Below are 14,866 nucleotides of genomic sequence, written 5' to 3' on the forward strand. Positions count from 1 at the left end.
TATTTCCATGTACAGCACTTATAAAAACTTACAATGTTGGGTCCTTTTTGCAACAATCAATGTTTCAAATTTTCAACTGAAAATTGAAACTTAGAAGCTTGACGGAGCAGTAATAGGATAGTTATTTCAGTGGCTCACAAGTAATAATTTCAGTATTTCCTCAACTGCATTATTGAACTGAGCATTGAACTACAGCATGTCTCAATAGGAGCCAAAAACATGTCTCAAAGAGGCACAAATGACCAGCCTCCCCGAACAGGCGTAGAAATATGACGACTACGGGCTTTTCACAGTAACTTCATTTGAAGCCTACTTGTGACAATAAGCAATTTTCATTTCATTTTCATTTCACACAAGTTATCAATGAAGCATAACTTATAACAAAGTCGGGGGCGCGCTCCACGGGTGGGTCGCGGGCGGGTGTTGGGAGGGTCGCGGAGCCATTGTCCGCGGCGCTCCCGAACGCGCAAATCTCCGAGCAGCAGCCGGCTTTTCATAACGCTGGCTGCAAGTGGCCGCGAACTTGTCAAAACAAATTTTCGGCCGCATTGTGCATACACACACGATGATCGGCGCACATGCGCATTCTGCGAACATATTAAAAAATTCGGCCGCATTGCGCATGCGCGCAAGATGATCAGTGCGCATGCACAAATTGGGCACACATGCGCAGTGTGGCCGCTATTTTTTTAAACGGTTGCAGCTTTTTGTTTTACAAGTTCTGTAGTGGTTTTTATTCATTCATTTTATTTTTTTTTTCATTTATTTTATTCATTTTATTTTTTTTACAAGTTCGGGGGGGTTTTATTAATTTTTTTCATGTATTTTATTAATTTAGTTTTATTTTTTTTCTTTACAAGTTCGGAGGAGGGGTTTATTTGATAAAAGTTTCTAGGAAAAAATTCAGAACTTTGGACAGATGAAGATTCCATATTTTCCGACACCGGAAGGCTTCACCTTCATCCAACAGGTTCCATTGGAGGAGCGTGTACAAGGGCCAAAGGGCCGGCATGGGTCGCCAAGGTCGGGCGGCGCAAAGGTCGGCCAGCGCGGGTCGCGAAGGTCAGCCGGCGCGGGTCGCGAAGATCGGCTGGCGTGGGTCACGAAGGTCGGCCGCCATGGGTCGCGAAGGTCGGCTGGCGTGGGTCGCGAAGGTCGGCCGGCGTGGGTCGCGAAGGTCGGCCAGCGTGGGTCGCGAAGGTCGGCCGGCATGGGTCATGAAGGTCGGCCGGCGTGGGTCACGAAGGTCGGCCGGGTTGGGTCCCGAAGGTTGGCAAAAATGGGTCCCCGGAAAAAACGTTTGAAGAACACTGACTTATAATTGGTTCAATTATGGTTTCCAATTTTTAAAAATTTATACACACTTTTAAATGATTCAAGTACTGAACTGACCCATGTCATATGCACCTTTTTCCTTGATCACAAACACATAAGGCCTACATCCATCATGACTGCTATTCAACAATTGAGTGCTCTATATACCAACACCCTCAGCACATCCACGGCCCCTGTTCTCTTCATTCACTTTCCACCTGATTTTAACCTCAAATGCCTTTGTCTCGACCTTAGATTGGTTCACCCAAGGTTTAACCCTCCTCCTCCAATTACCACATGGCAATCACTGGAGTAAGATAGCTTAATACTCTTCCCTGCATTGACTGGCAACACCTCTAACCAGAGGAAGGCACACGGGAAAGCACACAAATTGCCTAGATTAGGCGAATTAGATAGATTCGGCTAGATTAGATAGGGCGGCACGGTAGCACAGTGGTTAGCACTTGCTTCACAGCTCGAGGGTCCCAGGTTCGATTCCCTACTTGGGTCACTGTCTGTGCAGGGTCTGCACGTTCTCCCCATATCTGCAGGTTTCCTCTGGATGCTACGGTTTCCTCCCACAAGTCCCGAAAGACGTGCTGTTAGGTAATTTGGACATACTGAATTCTCCCTCTGTCAGCCCGAAGAGACACCGGAATGTGGCGACTAGGGGCTTTTCACAGTAACTTCATTGCAGTGTTAATGTAAGCCTACTTGTGACAATAAAGATTATTATTATATGTATAAAAAGCTACAGGGCACTCAATTTTTCTTTTCTTGAGTGTGTGTAGGGAGGTGGGAATTTTGTGAGGAGGGGAGAGGGGGGATGGAGTGTAAGGGAGACAGAGAAGACAAATTTCCTTTGCTTTCTATACATAAGATTTCCAGTCTTTCTTGCATGTATCCCAGATTGCACCCCCACACTCCTGCTTTTGGCCACCTAACATATCCATCTTCACCGTTTCCCAACTATCCATGCCAATTGGAAGGCCGATTGGACTGTTTGTGACTTTCAGTGAAAACAACCTTTACCCTCTTTTTAATATTTTCTAACTTTTTTTTAAAGAAAATATTTTATTGAGGCATTTATAATTTTTATAATTTTAACAATTTTAAACATCAAATTTCAACAAAAGCAAAAACACAATAATATAACCAACAAAACCCCAGGGCACAAAACCCAGCTTACACACGGTTTACACAAACGTTGCCACCTTCCCCAACCACATCTCCGTTGGTTCTCCTATCCTTACTTGTCTCACGCATGCCCCCCTTTTTCCCTCCCGCCCCTCGGGCTGACAGCTTAATCTTTCTCAAAGAAGTCGACGAATGGCTGCGAGCTCCGAGCAAACCACTACAACAAACACCTCAGGGCGAATTTAATTTTTTCAAGTCTGAGAAACGCCGCCATATCGCGAACTCACACTCCCGATTTTGGGGGCATCGAGTCCCTCCAACCTAGTAAGATCTGTCTCCAGGCCACCAGGGAGGCAAAGGCCAGGCCTCTCTCACCCCCTGGGCTCCCGGGTCTTCCGACACACTGAAGATCGCCACCTCTGGACTCGGAATCACCCCTTTTTTATGACCTCTGACGTGACACCAGCAAATGCCTTCCAGAAACCTCTCAGCCTCGGACATGCCCAAAACATATGGACATGGTTCACAGTATTCCCCCGCACAGCCCCCTCACCTATCCTCCACCTCCTCCAAGAACCTGCTCATCTGGAAAACAGTCTCGTGTGCCCTGTGGACCACCTTAAACTGTATCAGGCTGATCCTGGTACACAACAAGGATGCATTAACTATCTTCAGGGCCCCCTTTCTTAACCTACCAAATCCCCATCCTGCTCCCCTTCCCACTTTTTCTTCACATCCCCTATTGGGGCTCCCACCTACTCCATCAAGTCCTTATAGATCTTGGAGACCTTCTCCTTTTCCTACCCCTGTTATTGACACCACCTTATCCTGTAGCCCCTGGGGTGGCAGGAGTGGGAAGGTCAGAACCTGCTTCTCCACAAAATCCCTCACCTGCAGATACCGGAACCCATTCTCCCTTGGCAACTCAAACTCTTCCTCCAGCTCTTCCAGGCTCGGGAAACCCTCATCAATAAAGAGATCCCCAAATCTCTCGATTCCTGCCCGCTGCCACCTCCGAAACCACCCGCCCTGCTCCCCTGAAGCGAACCTGTGGTTATCAAATATCGATGCCCACAATGACAGCCCCTCTAACCCCATGTGCTGCCTCCACTGTCTCCGCACCCTTAGGGCTGCCACTGCTACCGGGCTTGTATGTACCGAGCCTGGGAGAATGGCAGAGATGTCGTTAACAAGGCCTCCAAACCTGTGACCTTACATGAGGCCGCTTCCACCCCCTCCCATACCGACCCTTGCCCCACTACCCACTTCCTGACCATCACAACATTCACAACCCAGTAGCAATTAATAAAATTCGGGAGTGCCACACCACCAGTCCCGCCCGCTCCAGCAGCACCTTTTCATCCACGGGGTTTTACCTGCCCAAACAAATCCCGAGATCTTTGCATTCACCTTTTTGAAAAACGCCTTGGGAATAAAAATTGGGAGACTCTGGAAAACAAACAAAAACCTCGAGAGGATTGGCATTTTAATTGTCTGTACCCATCCCGCCAACGACAACGGAAGCGCATCCCAGCTCCAAAAGTCCCCCCTCATCTGTTCTACCAGCTGCCCCAAATTCAGTTTATGCAGCTGCTCCCACTCCCGCACCACCTGGATACCCAAATATTGAAAGCTCTCTCCCACCACCTTGAATGGCATCTCACCCAGTCTCTTCCCCTGCCCCAACACCTGGATCACAAAGACCTGACTCTTACCCATATTCAATGCGTATCTCGAAAACCGTCCAAATTCCTCTAATATTCCCATAATTCCTCAAATTCCCTCCAGCAGGTCCGATATGTACAGAAGCAGATCATCCGCATAGAGCGAGACACTGTGTTCCACACACACCCCCCCCCCCCCTCCCCCCCGCCCGTACTATGCCAGGCCAGATCCTCAATGCTCTCAATGCCAACGGCTCTATAGCCAAGTCAAACAACAGTGGGGAAAGTGGACATCCCTGCCTCGTCCACCCGGTACAACCTGAAGTAGCCCGATCTCACCCGATTCGTCTACACACTGGTATAGCAACTGAACCCAATCCACAAATCCCTGCCGAAACCCAAACTGCCCAGGATATCCCATGAGTATTCCCACTCCACCTGATCAAAGGCCTTCTCTGTGTCCATGGCCATTCCCGTTCACTCTCGCCCGGTCCAAGACCGGTGTGCCCTCCTGTGCCCTTCACTTTCTCAATTTCTCTCGCCGCCTCCTGCTTTCTCAACTGGCGTGCTAACATCCTGCTTGCTTTCTGTCCATACTCATATACTGCTCCTCTCACCCTTCGCAACTGCCCTACCGCCTTACCCATGGTTAACAACCCAAATTCCATTTGCAGTCTCTGGCGTTCCTTTAACAGCCCTTCCTCTGGAGCCTCTGCATATTTCCTATCCACCTGCAGGATTTCCTCCACTAGCCTTTTTATCTCCACCCGATCCGCCTTTTCCCTGAGTGTCGGAATCGAAATAAACTCCCCCCTGACCACTGCTTTCAGTGTCTTTCAGTACCTGCTGAAATCTCCCCCATGTCATTAATCTCAACATGTCCCTTAATGGCCTTCCTCACATGCTCACACACTTCTTCCTCTGCTAACAACCTACATCCAGCCTCCATTGTGGGCACTGCCCCCCGCCTTGATCACTCGTAAATCCACCCAGTGCGGGGCTTGGTCCAATACCACTATTGCCGATTATTCGACATCCACCAACCCAGCCAACAATGTCTTATCCACCATGAAGAAATATATTCGGGAATACACCTTGTGCATATGGGAGTAAAACGAAAATTCTTTTGTCCTCGGCCTCTCAAATCTTCACGGATCCACTTCCCCCTTCATGTGCTCCATGAACCCCCGAAGCTCCTTAACTGTAGCTGACACCCTCCCCGACCTCAAGCTCCACCAGTCCAATCTCAGATCCAGGACAGTATAAAAATCTCCCCCCCGCAATAATCAGGCAATCAGAGTCCAGGGCCAGAATCTCCTCCAGCTCCCGCCTCATAAATTCCACATCATCCCAGTTCGGGGCATAGATGTTCACTAACACCACCGGGATCCCCTCCAGCTTCCCACTTAACATAACGTACCTCCTCCCAGAGACCACCACTATATTTCCCACCTCGAACGCCACCCGCTTATTGCCCAAAATCACCATCCCCACGTTTTATAATCTAACCTTGAATTAAGCACTTGCCCAACCCATCTCTTCCTCAGCCGAATCTTGTCCCCCACCTTCAGGTGCATCTCTTGTAGCATGGCAACATCCGGCTTCGATCGCTTTAAGTTTGCGATCACACGGGACCTCTTGACTGGCCAATTCAATCCTTGCACATTCCACGTGACCAGCCTGGTCATGTGCACTCTGCCCTGCCCCCCCGATCAACCATAGCCCCTCTTGGGCCAGCCTCCGGCCCATGTCCCGCTCCTCCCCAGGCCCGCCCTTGGGTGCCCTCCGTCATCAATTCTCCTCCCCTTTAAAAGCCCTCCAACCAAAGAGACCAACCCCCCATCCCTTAACAAAGGGAAAAAAAACAAACCTGAAGCCAAAAAAAGAAATAGCCCCAAACATAAATTAACAGCAACATCGTAACAACATCTCCACCAAAGTTCAAAGTCCACCTCCTCCTACCAGTACACTGTCTCTGACAAATTATACCGCCTCCTCCGCCGATCTGAAGTACAATTCCAGGCCTTCGTAGGTCACCCACAGACATGCCGGGTACAGTAGCCCAAACTTTTTGTAGAGGGCTACCTTGACCTTGTTGAAACTCGCTCTCCTCTTGGCCAACTCTGCACCCAGATCCTGGTACATTCAGATTTCACTGCCCTCCCAAGTGTAGCGCCTCATCTGCCTGGCCCACCTCATAATTCGCTTCTTGTCCAGGAACTGGTGCAGCTGCACAAACATCGCCCTCGGCGGCTTGCTCCCCTGGGGCCTCCTCATTAGCACCCTGTGCGCTTGATCCACCTCCATCGGCCGGGAAAACGCACCATCTCCTAGCAGCTTCTCCAGCATCCTCCCCACATATGCACCAGCATCGGCTCCTGCACTGCTCTCCGGCAGGCCAACGATCCTTATGTTCTGCCTTCGTAACCAGTTCTCCAGGTCCTCAACCTTCTCCTGTAGCCACTTCTGCTGTTCGAGCATCAGCCCCATCTCCACTGCCATCGAGGCAAACTGTTCCTCGTGTTCCCCTACCACATCCTCCATCTTCTGGATCGCCTGACCCTGGGCCGCCAGTCTCATTTCCACGCCGTCGACCGCCGCCTTGATCAAATCCACCTGCCCGGGGCAGATCCTCCAGACTCTCCTTCCATTGCTGGGTGAACTTCTTGTTCAGGAAGCTCACCAGCTGCTCCGTCGACCACTGAGCCGGTAGGCAGCTCCCTGCCACTCTGCCATCTCCATAGCATCACAGATGCCGCACCAGCTCCAAGTGACTGATTCCCTATTTTTTGACCGCTTCTGGCCCTCAGCTCCATACACCAGAGGGTAAATATTTTCCCCTCACTCTGCTGCACCTTTATTCCGCCTCAAATCCACCTGTTAGCCGGGGAAAAGTTCCGAAAAAACCACGAGCGGGAGCCACCAAATGTGCAATATTTTCATAACTAATGAACATAGGTGTTTAAAATCCTTTTTTTAAAGGACCGATGCTTTTACTCCTTGCTATGCTCAGCAGTGTCCTGGATATTAATCTTCAATTCCTGGGAATAAATTGGAGAGTTGACATTGCTATCCAGAAATATGATGCCAACAATTTTGCAACACGGTAGCAAGCCACTCGGGGTGATCATCCTTCCTTATGGAGATGCACCATCTACTGCTTCGCCTCCTTGCCAACAGGAAAAATCAAGAAATTCCTGTATAGAGTGACGTTAGAATAGGCTGACGTACCACCACTCTACAGCACATCACATCACAACATCAACAATTCACTGGCCTGCACTGCTGAACAGGTTTATTGTTTTACTCTATTGTTAAACTCTCATCCTCATTTCCAAATTTTTCTAAAGTCACATCCCTTCTAATCACTGTAACCTCCTCCCCTAGTTCTCCGCGCTCCTCCAATTCTGGTCTCTTGTGCATTCCCGATTTTCATCAGCCCACCTTTGCCCTCAGCTGCCTGGGTCCTAAGCTCTGGAATTTCCTTCATAAGTTCCATCCACCTTACTCTCCTCCTTTAGATATCCCCTCAAACTTGCCCATATCACCGAGCTTCTGATCCCCAGTCCCTGATATTTTCCTTACACGTCTCTGTGTCAAATCTTGATTTACAATCTTCCTGTCAAGAACCTTGAAACATTTTACTGTCCTATAGGTGCTAAATAACTGTTGGTGTTGACTGGAAATCTACCTGTCCACCAACAGATTTTCAATCACACGACAAGTAATAACGGCCTCAGCTAGTTTTAGACATATATCGAATGTTGAAAATAGCACAGATCTTTGTTCACATGAATGTTCGTTTGGGCGACCAGTCATCTATGATACTTTTGTATGGTGAGCCATTTTGATTTATTTTCTTAAACTGATCATGTCTAAGGGCATCCTGTTCACTGGAGTTGAACACCAAAAATAAACATTGCCGACAATACCTAATAAAGTTTCCATTCCATTTAAGATTAATTCTTTCTCCAAAGAAGTTATATTCATAATCAAAATATATATTTTTTAAATGTTTATTTTAATAATTTTGTTTGGAACTATAGAAAGTCAACTGCATGTGTGTATTTTTGTTTAAACATGGTATTTACAGCAAAGGTTATTTGGTTCAGCAGGTTTTCGCTGGTCTCCCCCCCAACCTTAATTATCACTCCATCAAACTTAGTTCATTAAGTGGCCATTTTCTTTTACATGAACCGATAGACTCTCAGCAAGGTTAAGAGCCAACATGGAGCATCAAAGTCAACTCTGATTCTACCCTCAAGGGTAAAAGCAGCAGAACTATAGTCTACTTTGCTTGATAAATACCTGAAATCAACTGTCTTGAGCCCCATTTAATTGTTGTCAATCCGGTTGGACACATTTCTGGAGCTAAAATCACATGACAGTCCAACTCCAACCACTCCACTGCCCTCATGCCAGTCACTGGTCACCGGATGAATAAATCCCGGTGGTGTCCCATCTCCTTGTGTAAATTGGAAAGCAACGAGACTTGCCTCAATGGACAATTCTTGACTGCAGGCAAAAGAGCCTCCACGCTGTCCCCAGCACGCCTCCATTATTTTTATAACCAGTAAATCAAAGTGTTCAAAGAGAGTGAAGAAAATATATTGGTGATGTTCTTTGTTTGTTTAAATTAATATTATTAAGGTTGTAGTGTTGCGACAAAGAACATGCAGATTTTGTACTAAATCAAAGTCAACTACACTATAAATTCTGAATTCTTAAGTATCACGAGAAAGCTAAGTATTAGATCAAATAACTACAATACCCAGAACTACTGAAAAACACAACTGTCTCTAACCTCTCCACTAACTCACTCCAAGAACACACAGACCACCCTGTGCTCTTACTCCATCTAGTGGCTGGATGCTGTAATTACACATTATTCTACATGATCATTCATTTATACAAAGATATACTATATATACGAAGATGATAAACTAGATATCATTACAACATTAACACCTCCATTATTTTTCTCCTGGGTTGCAAGTTGCAGCAGTGTCTTGGAGATAATCTCTAATTGCTAGAAACCCAAAGACAATCCTGAAGGGTTGACAGGCCTACTTCCACTGTTGCCCTAATGTAAATGACGCAAGCCCTGTTGAAATTCTTGACACTTGAGAAGGTTAAGTTTCAACTGAGGGAAAGGATGGAGGGGTTCTACAATTGATGGGCGTCATTCATTATACACTTTCAAGAATTGGATAACATCGAAAATTAGTGGGGGGAGGGGGACTGTATGTGTTAATGGTGACTATGGGCTATTCCTGATTCCTTTTTGTTATTTGTTTGTGTTAACATGCGGGCAATTGTTTGGGGGTTGGTGGGAGGATGAGATTGTTGTTGTTGATTTGGGGGGATTGACATAATATTTGTCATTGTTTATTGTTGGTGGGTGTAAATTTGGAAGAAAATGTGAAAATAGAGGAGAATAAAAATATATTTTTTAAAAAGTCAATGACACAAGCATAGCTCATAGATAAATTGGAGCTTTCCTAGTCCCTAACTCTGCACAACATCATGCAATTCATTTATTGATTGTGCCAATCTATTACATTTTTACAACTCCTCTTCAACACAATCTGACACTGTGAAAACAAACATCTGACATCCCAATATTTTTTTCTTGTTCATTCTCCGAATACTCCATTTGGAATGTACTAAATTTGTGTTCAGTAAGTAATTCATAAATTGTAAAATGCCATTACTTAATCACAAGCATAAAACTATTTTTTTTATTTTAAAAGAAAGCCTCACAATTATTAAATCTGTGCTTAACCCTTTCCATTGCTGCACCACGCTTACAATAGTTTGGATCTCAAAAACTCCACACAACAGTCATGTTGTACATTTTACTTGGATTCCCCATTATATCCCAACTTTTATATTCTACGCTTCTTGCCCTACACTCAATGCTTTATAACCTGAACTACTTGAGATGCTGCTTCTAATAATATATTGTAACCTCCTAAAGCACGCTCCTCTTCCACAGCTCCCAGCTTTCTCAGTTCAATAAGTATTTTTTAACCAGCTTAAGGGAGGCCCAATGGCACAGTGGTTAGCACGGTTGCCTCACTGCACGAGGGACTCAGGTTCGATTCCAGTCTTGGGTGACAGTCTGTGTGGAGTTTGCACTTTCTCCCTGTGTCTGCGTGGGTTTCCTCCAAATGCTCCGGCGATGCTAAATTGCACCTTAGTGTCCAGGGATGTGAAGGTTAGATTACAGGGATTGGACGGGGGAGAGGACCTGGGCAGAGTACTCTTTTGGAGGGTTGATGCAGACCCAATGGGCCGAATGACCTCCTTCTTCACTGTGGGGATTCTATTCTATGATCAACTTACAAGAGCTGCAGGCTGCTGTAGGCAAGGCCAACATTTATTACCCATCCCTAAATTCACGGCGAGTTCAGATTCAAAATTAAAACAATTTTCAACATAGAACTTCCACATTGCCAACGAACCAACTAATCCCTCCAAAATATAAACAGTAGGCATTTTGGCTAGAAGATACAAATTTAAGATCAAACCCATTGTGGTCAAAGCAAAGCTGGGGCTGGAACTGGATATGTTTTCAAAGCAATGTATATCTTACGGCTATTAAAACAAACACTGAATAAAGGGGTGAAAAGCACACACACACACACACAAAATGTAGACATTTAATTTTTCACTGATCAACGCTGAAAATTTCCAGTGGCCCACATAGACAGTCAGAGGTCAGTTCTCACTCCCACAGAAAACAATGTGAGCTTTAACTTGCTGTTTCCTTCTTATTCATCAGTCAACCTGTGTTTTCTTTACATAGATAAACCAAGTGCTCAGCAGAGATTACGAACCATTGATGTGACCCAGATGCTCCTTTGTGCCCCTCTCTTATATCAATAATGTTCAGCATGATTGCAAATTACCAGGGACTTTGTGCTGAAAGTCTTCATTTTATAAGCCGGGTATATATCTGTCAATATTTTTGGAATTTACATCTTCCAAAACAGACAATGAACAAATCACAGCTCCCTTTCGTTTTTTAAAGTTCCAATTTCCATTCCTTTTCTGCTGAAGGTAGCAATCCTTACCATAGTGTGGCCCAACAGGCACTGTACTGAACAAGTAGTCATTGCTCAAGTTTGAGCCAGAATTGCAATATAGGGCACAGTTGCATAGTGGTATTGTCACTGAACAAGTAACCCAGGGAAACGGTCTGAGGGACCCAGGTTCCAATCCCACCATGGCAGACGACCCATTCAATAAAAATCTGAAATTAACAATGACTGCGAAACCATTGTCAATTGTCATAAAAACCCATCTGGTTCACTAATGTCCTTTACCTAGTTTGGCCGAAATGTGACCCCAGGTCCACAGCAGTGTGGCTGATTCTGAAATGGCCCCGCAAGTAGGGCAATTATGGGATGGGTAGTAAATGTTGGCCCAGCGATGTTCACATCCTATTAATTAATTTTTATTTAAATCCCTAGACCCGACTATAATGATGTGAAATGTCGAGTACAAATACCACCACATTTCAAATCCAGTGATGATGGCAAGGGAACTGGGATGATGTAAAAATCTAACCAGTTCACGAATGTACTTCTGGAAAGGAGATCCACTGTCCTTACCCAATCTGGCATTTATGCATCTCTACTGCCCCAACCATGTGGTTGACTCTGAATTGGCCTTTGAAATGACCTTGAAAACCAGTCAGTTATATCAAGACTGTTGTGAAAAAGTATTATTCTCATGGACTGCAATCGTTGAATGTGGCGGCTCACCACCATCTTCTCAGGGGCAATGAATGCTGACTTTGCCAGCAATGTCCTCATCCTATGGCTAAATAAATAAACAAAAAAAAAAAAATGCCATTCAGGTCATTAAAGCAGAGTCTGAACTGGACTCACCATATTCCCTGCAAAGATTACTGGTTAATTATTAGGAACAGGAACCCAGAATAATCTCCTCCCAATCCACCCTCCCAAGTGAAGGAAGAACGAAATAAGTTACAACATGTCACCATTGCATGGCAAAAATCAGCTAAACCTGCTTCACTCTGGGGAGCAAACTGGCACATTGTTGTACAAATAAGTAGGGCTGAACATCTCATTGAGCAGTGTATTTATTCACAAAGCAATAGAGCAATTTATTCACAGAGCAATAGGGTTACCATGCATATGACAGAGCCAGCGCCCAAGGGTACACTGCAACTCTCTGAAGGAATAGAATTGTCCTTGGGAAATAAAGCAACAGAGATGCAAAACACCTTGTCTACAGTGCTGAGGCCCAGGGTTCGATCCCAGCCCAGGGTTACTGTCTGTGTGGAGTTTGCACATTCTCCCCGTGTCTCACAACCCAAAGATGTGCATGTTAGGTGGATTGACCATGCTAAATTATCCCTCAATTGGAAAAAAATAAGAATTGGGTACTCTAAATTTATTTCTAAAAAAGAGATGGAAAACACTACCATATATTCTGTGCTGTACTGTTCTATGTCTATGTCTATATTTACTCATTCCTGCTTTGAACAAATGGAATAATGGATCGCAGCAATGGCTTAATAATAGGCTAAAACAGGGGTGGGCAAACTTTTCCGTGCAAGGGCCGCATTCAGAAATTCACAATTTTAAAGGGCCACATAGTATATTAAGTAAAACAGTTACTTCACCCGGTTATGATTCTGGGCGCCTCATATAGAACATAGAACAGTACAGCACAGAACAGGCCCTTCAGCCCTCGACGTTGTGCCGAGCAATAATCACCCTACTCAAGTCAACGTATCCACCCTATACCAGTAAGTAACCCAACAGCCCCCCCCCCCCCCCCCCATTAACCTTTAAAAAAAAAATTTTTTTAAATATTTTTTAATGACTTGGTGGGCCGCATAAAGACCTTTGGTGGGCCGCATGCGGCCCACGGGCCGTAGTTTGCCCACCCCTGGGCTAAAACATTTCTTCATTGTGAGCAAAGTCAGGACCACAGAATCCCAGTGTTCTGAACTCACTGATCTTAAGGGTGGAAACTACAGGAGTTGACTTCAAGTGACCCCAACAAGGGGACAAAAATCATTATGATCCTCGGGAGTTTTGTCTATCAATATTCATTGACATAAGCTGACAAAGAGAGAAAATCTACTTGGGGGAGGAACTGCACACCATTGCATACACTCACATACAATATATTATATGTGCACGCACACCCATACATGTGTGTTACATGACTCAGCTCAGCCCAACAAGTATTGTGTGAACAGATGTGAAACCCAGCCAGGGCGATGGTCCATTGGTATCAGTTAACACAAATTAAATCCACACGAACCCACTCCCTCCTTCTGTTCCAATCACTCTCTAATCCAAACTAATGTAAACAGAGGCAATATCTACTCAACTGCCTTTCAGTGCTGTGGAGGTGACTTCAATTTCTCCTGTAATGGGCTGAAACTCCGCCAGCTGAGCAGCCAGCTCGCTCTCAAAGGTATCCGGACTCTGCCTGTCTGCCAGGCTGCCATTGGCGACTTCACCCGCACGGTGCATCTCTTGCTCTTCATACACAGCAACCAGCTGCAGGACAATGCAAAAGAAAAGTTAAAGAATGTTAGTGCGCATTAAACAACTTATATTTATATAGCGCTTTTAACACAATATTATGTTCATGCCATTGACACATTTAACAGCCATCTTGGGAAACAGTCTGCCAGTACGTACAAGTTTTCAGATTATGTTGATTTCTTCCAAAACTGAATGCTTTCTGAAAGAAGTCTTACAACACCAGGTTAAAGTCCAACAGGTTTGTTTCAAATCACTAGCTTTCGGAGCACTGCTCCTTCCTCAGGTGAATGAAGGGGTAGGTTACAGAAACAAATAAACAAAGTCAATGATGCTTTGACTTTGTCTGTATATATGTTTCTGGAACCTAACTCTTCATTCACCTGAGGAAGGAGCTGCCCTCTCAAAGCTGGTGATTTGAAATAAACCTGTTGGACTTTAACCCGGTGTTGTAAGACTTCTTACTGTGCTCACCCCAGTCCAACGCCGGCATCTCCACAACTTATATGTTTTCTGATTAAGATAATATGGAAAAAAATGGAAGGATGGCTGGTCACTAAACTGAAGTATAGATTACAGTTTCTTAATTTTTAATCATGTGCCCCTTTAGGGCTGGTTTAGCTCACTGGGCTAAATCGCTGGCTTTTAAAGCAGACCAAGCAGGCCAGCAGCACGGTTTGATTCCCGTACCAGCCTCCCCGGACAGGTGCCGTAATGTGGCGACTAGGGGCTTTTCACAGTAACTTAATTGAAGCCTACTCGTGACAATAAGCGATTTTCATTTTTCATTTCATTTAGGTTTCTGTATCGAAGATTGAGTTAATTTACTTGGTTCCTAAAGACTGAGAACAAAATAAAATACGTCACTCATTTGAGAGAAAGGGAAAGTGTGAGTGAGTGATTGTACAAGTAAAAGTGAAAGAATGGGCAAGAGAGAAGTGAGAATGAAAGGGGGAAGGGAGGGGGGGAAGAGGGAGGGTGAGAAAAGAAGAACCAATGGATGAAAGGGAGTGGGGGGGGAAGAGAGAGAGGGGGAGGGAGGGGAGAGGGGGAGAGGGAGGACAGAGAGTGTGGGGGAGGGAGGGGAGAGAGAGTGAGGGAGGGAGGGGAGAGAGAGTGAGGGGAGAGAGAGTGAGGGAGAGAGGGGAGAGAGAGAGAGAGAGGGGGAGAGAGAGAGAGAGGGAGAGAGGGGAGAGAGAGAGAGAGGGAGGGAGG

The 14,866-nt window shown here is 45.5% G+C and overlaps 1 protein-coding gene across 1 annotated transcript in view; it reads right to left on the minus strand.

The window, feature by feature from the left end:
* The window catches only part of LOC119958709 (partitioning defective 3 homolog B-like), a 1,329,970-nt gene that overhangs the window by 901,783 nt on the left and 413,321 nt on the right, over positions 1–14,866 (minus strand). Inside the window, exon 3 of the mRNA XM_038787288.1 lies at positions 13,495–13,666. Coding sequence (XP_038643216.1) covers positions 13,495–13,666 — 172 coding nt within the window. The remainder of the gene's footprint in view (positions 1–13,494; positions 13,667–14,866) is intronic.

Source organism: Scyliorhinus canicula, chromosome 2 (genome assembly GCF_902713615.1).
Source record: "Scyliorhinus canicula chromosome 2, sScyCan1.1, whole genome shotgun sequence".
NCBI lineage: Eukaryota > Metazoa > Chordata > Chondrichthyes > Carcharhiniformes > Scyliorhinidae > Scyliorhinus > Scyliorhinus canicula.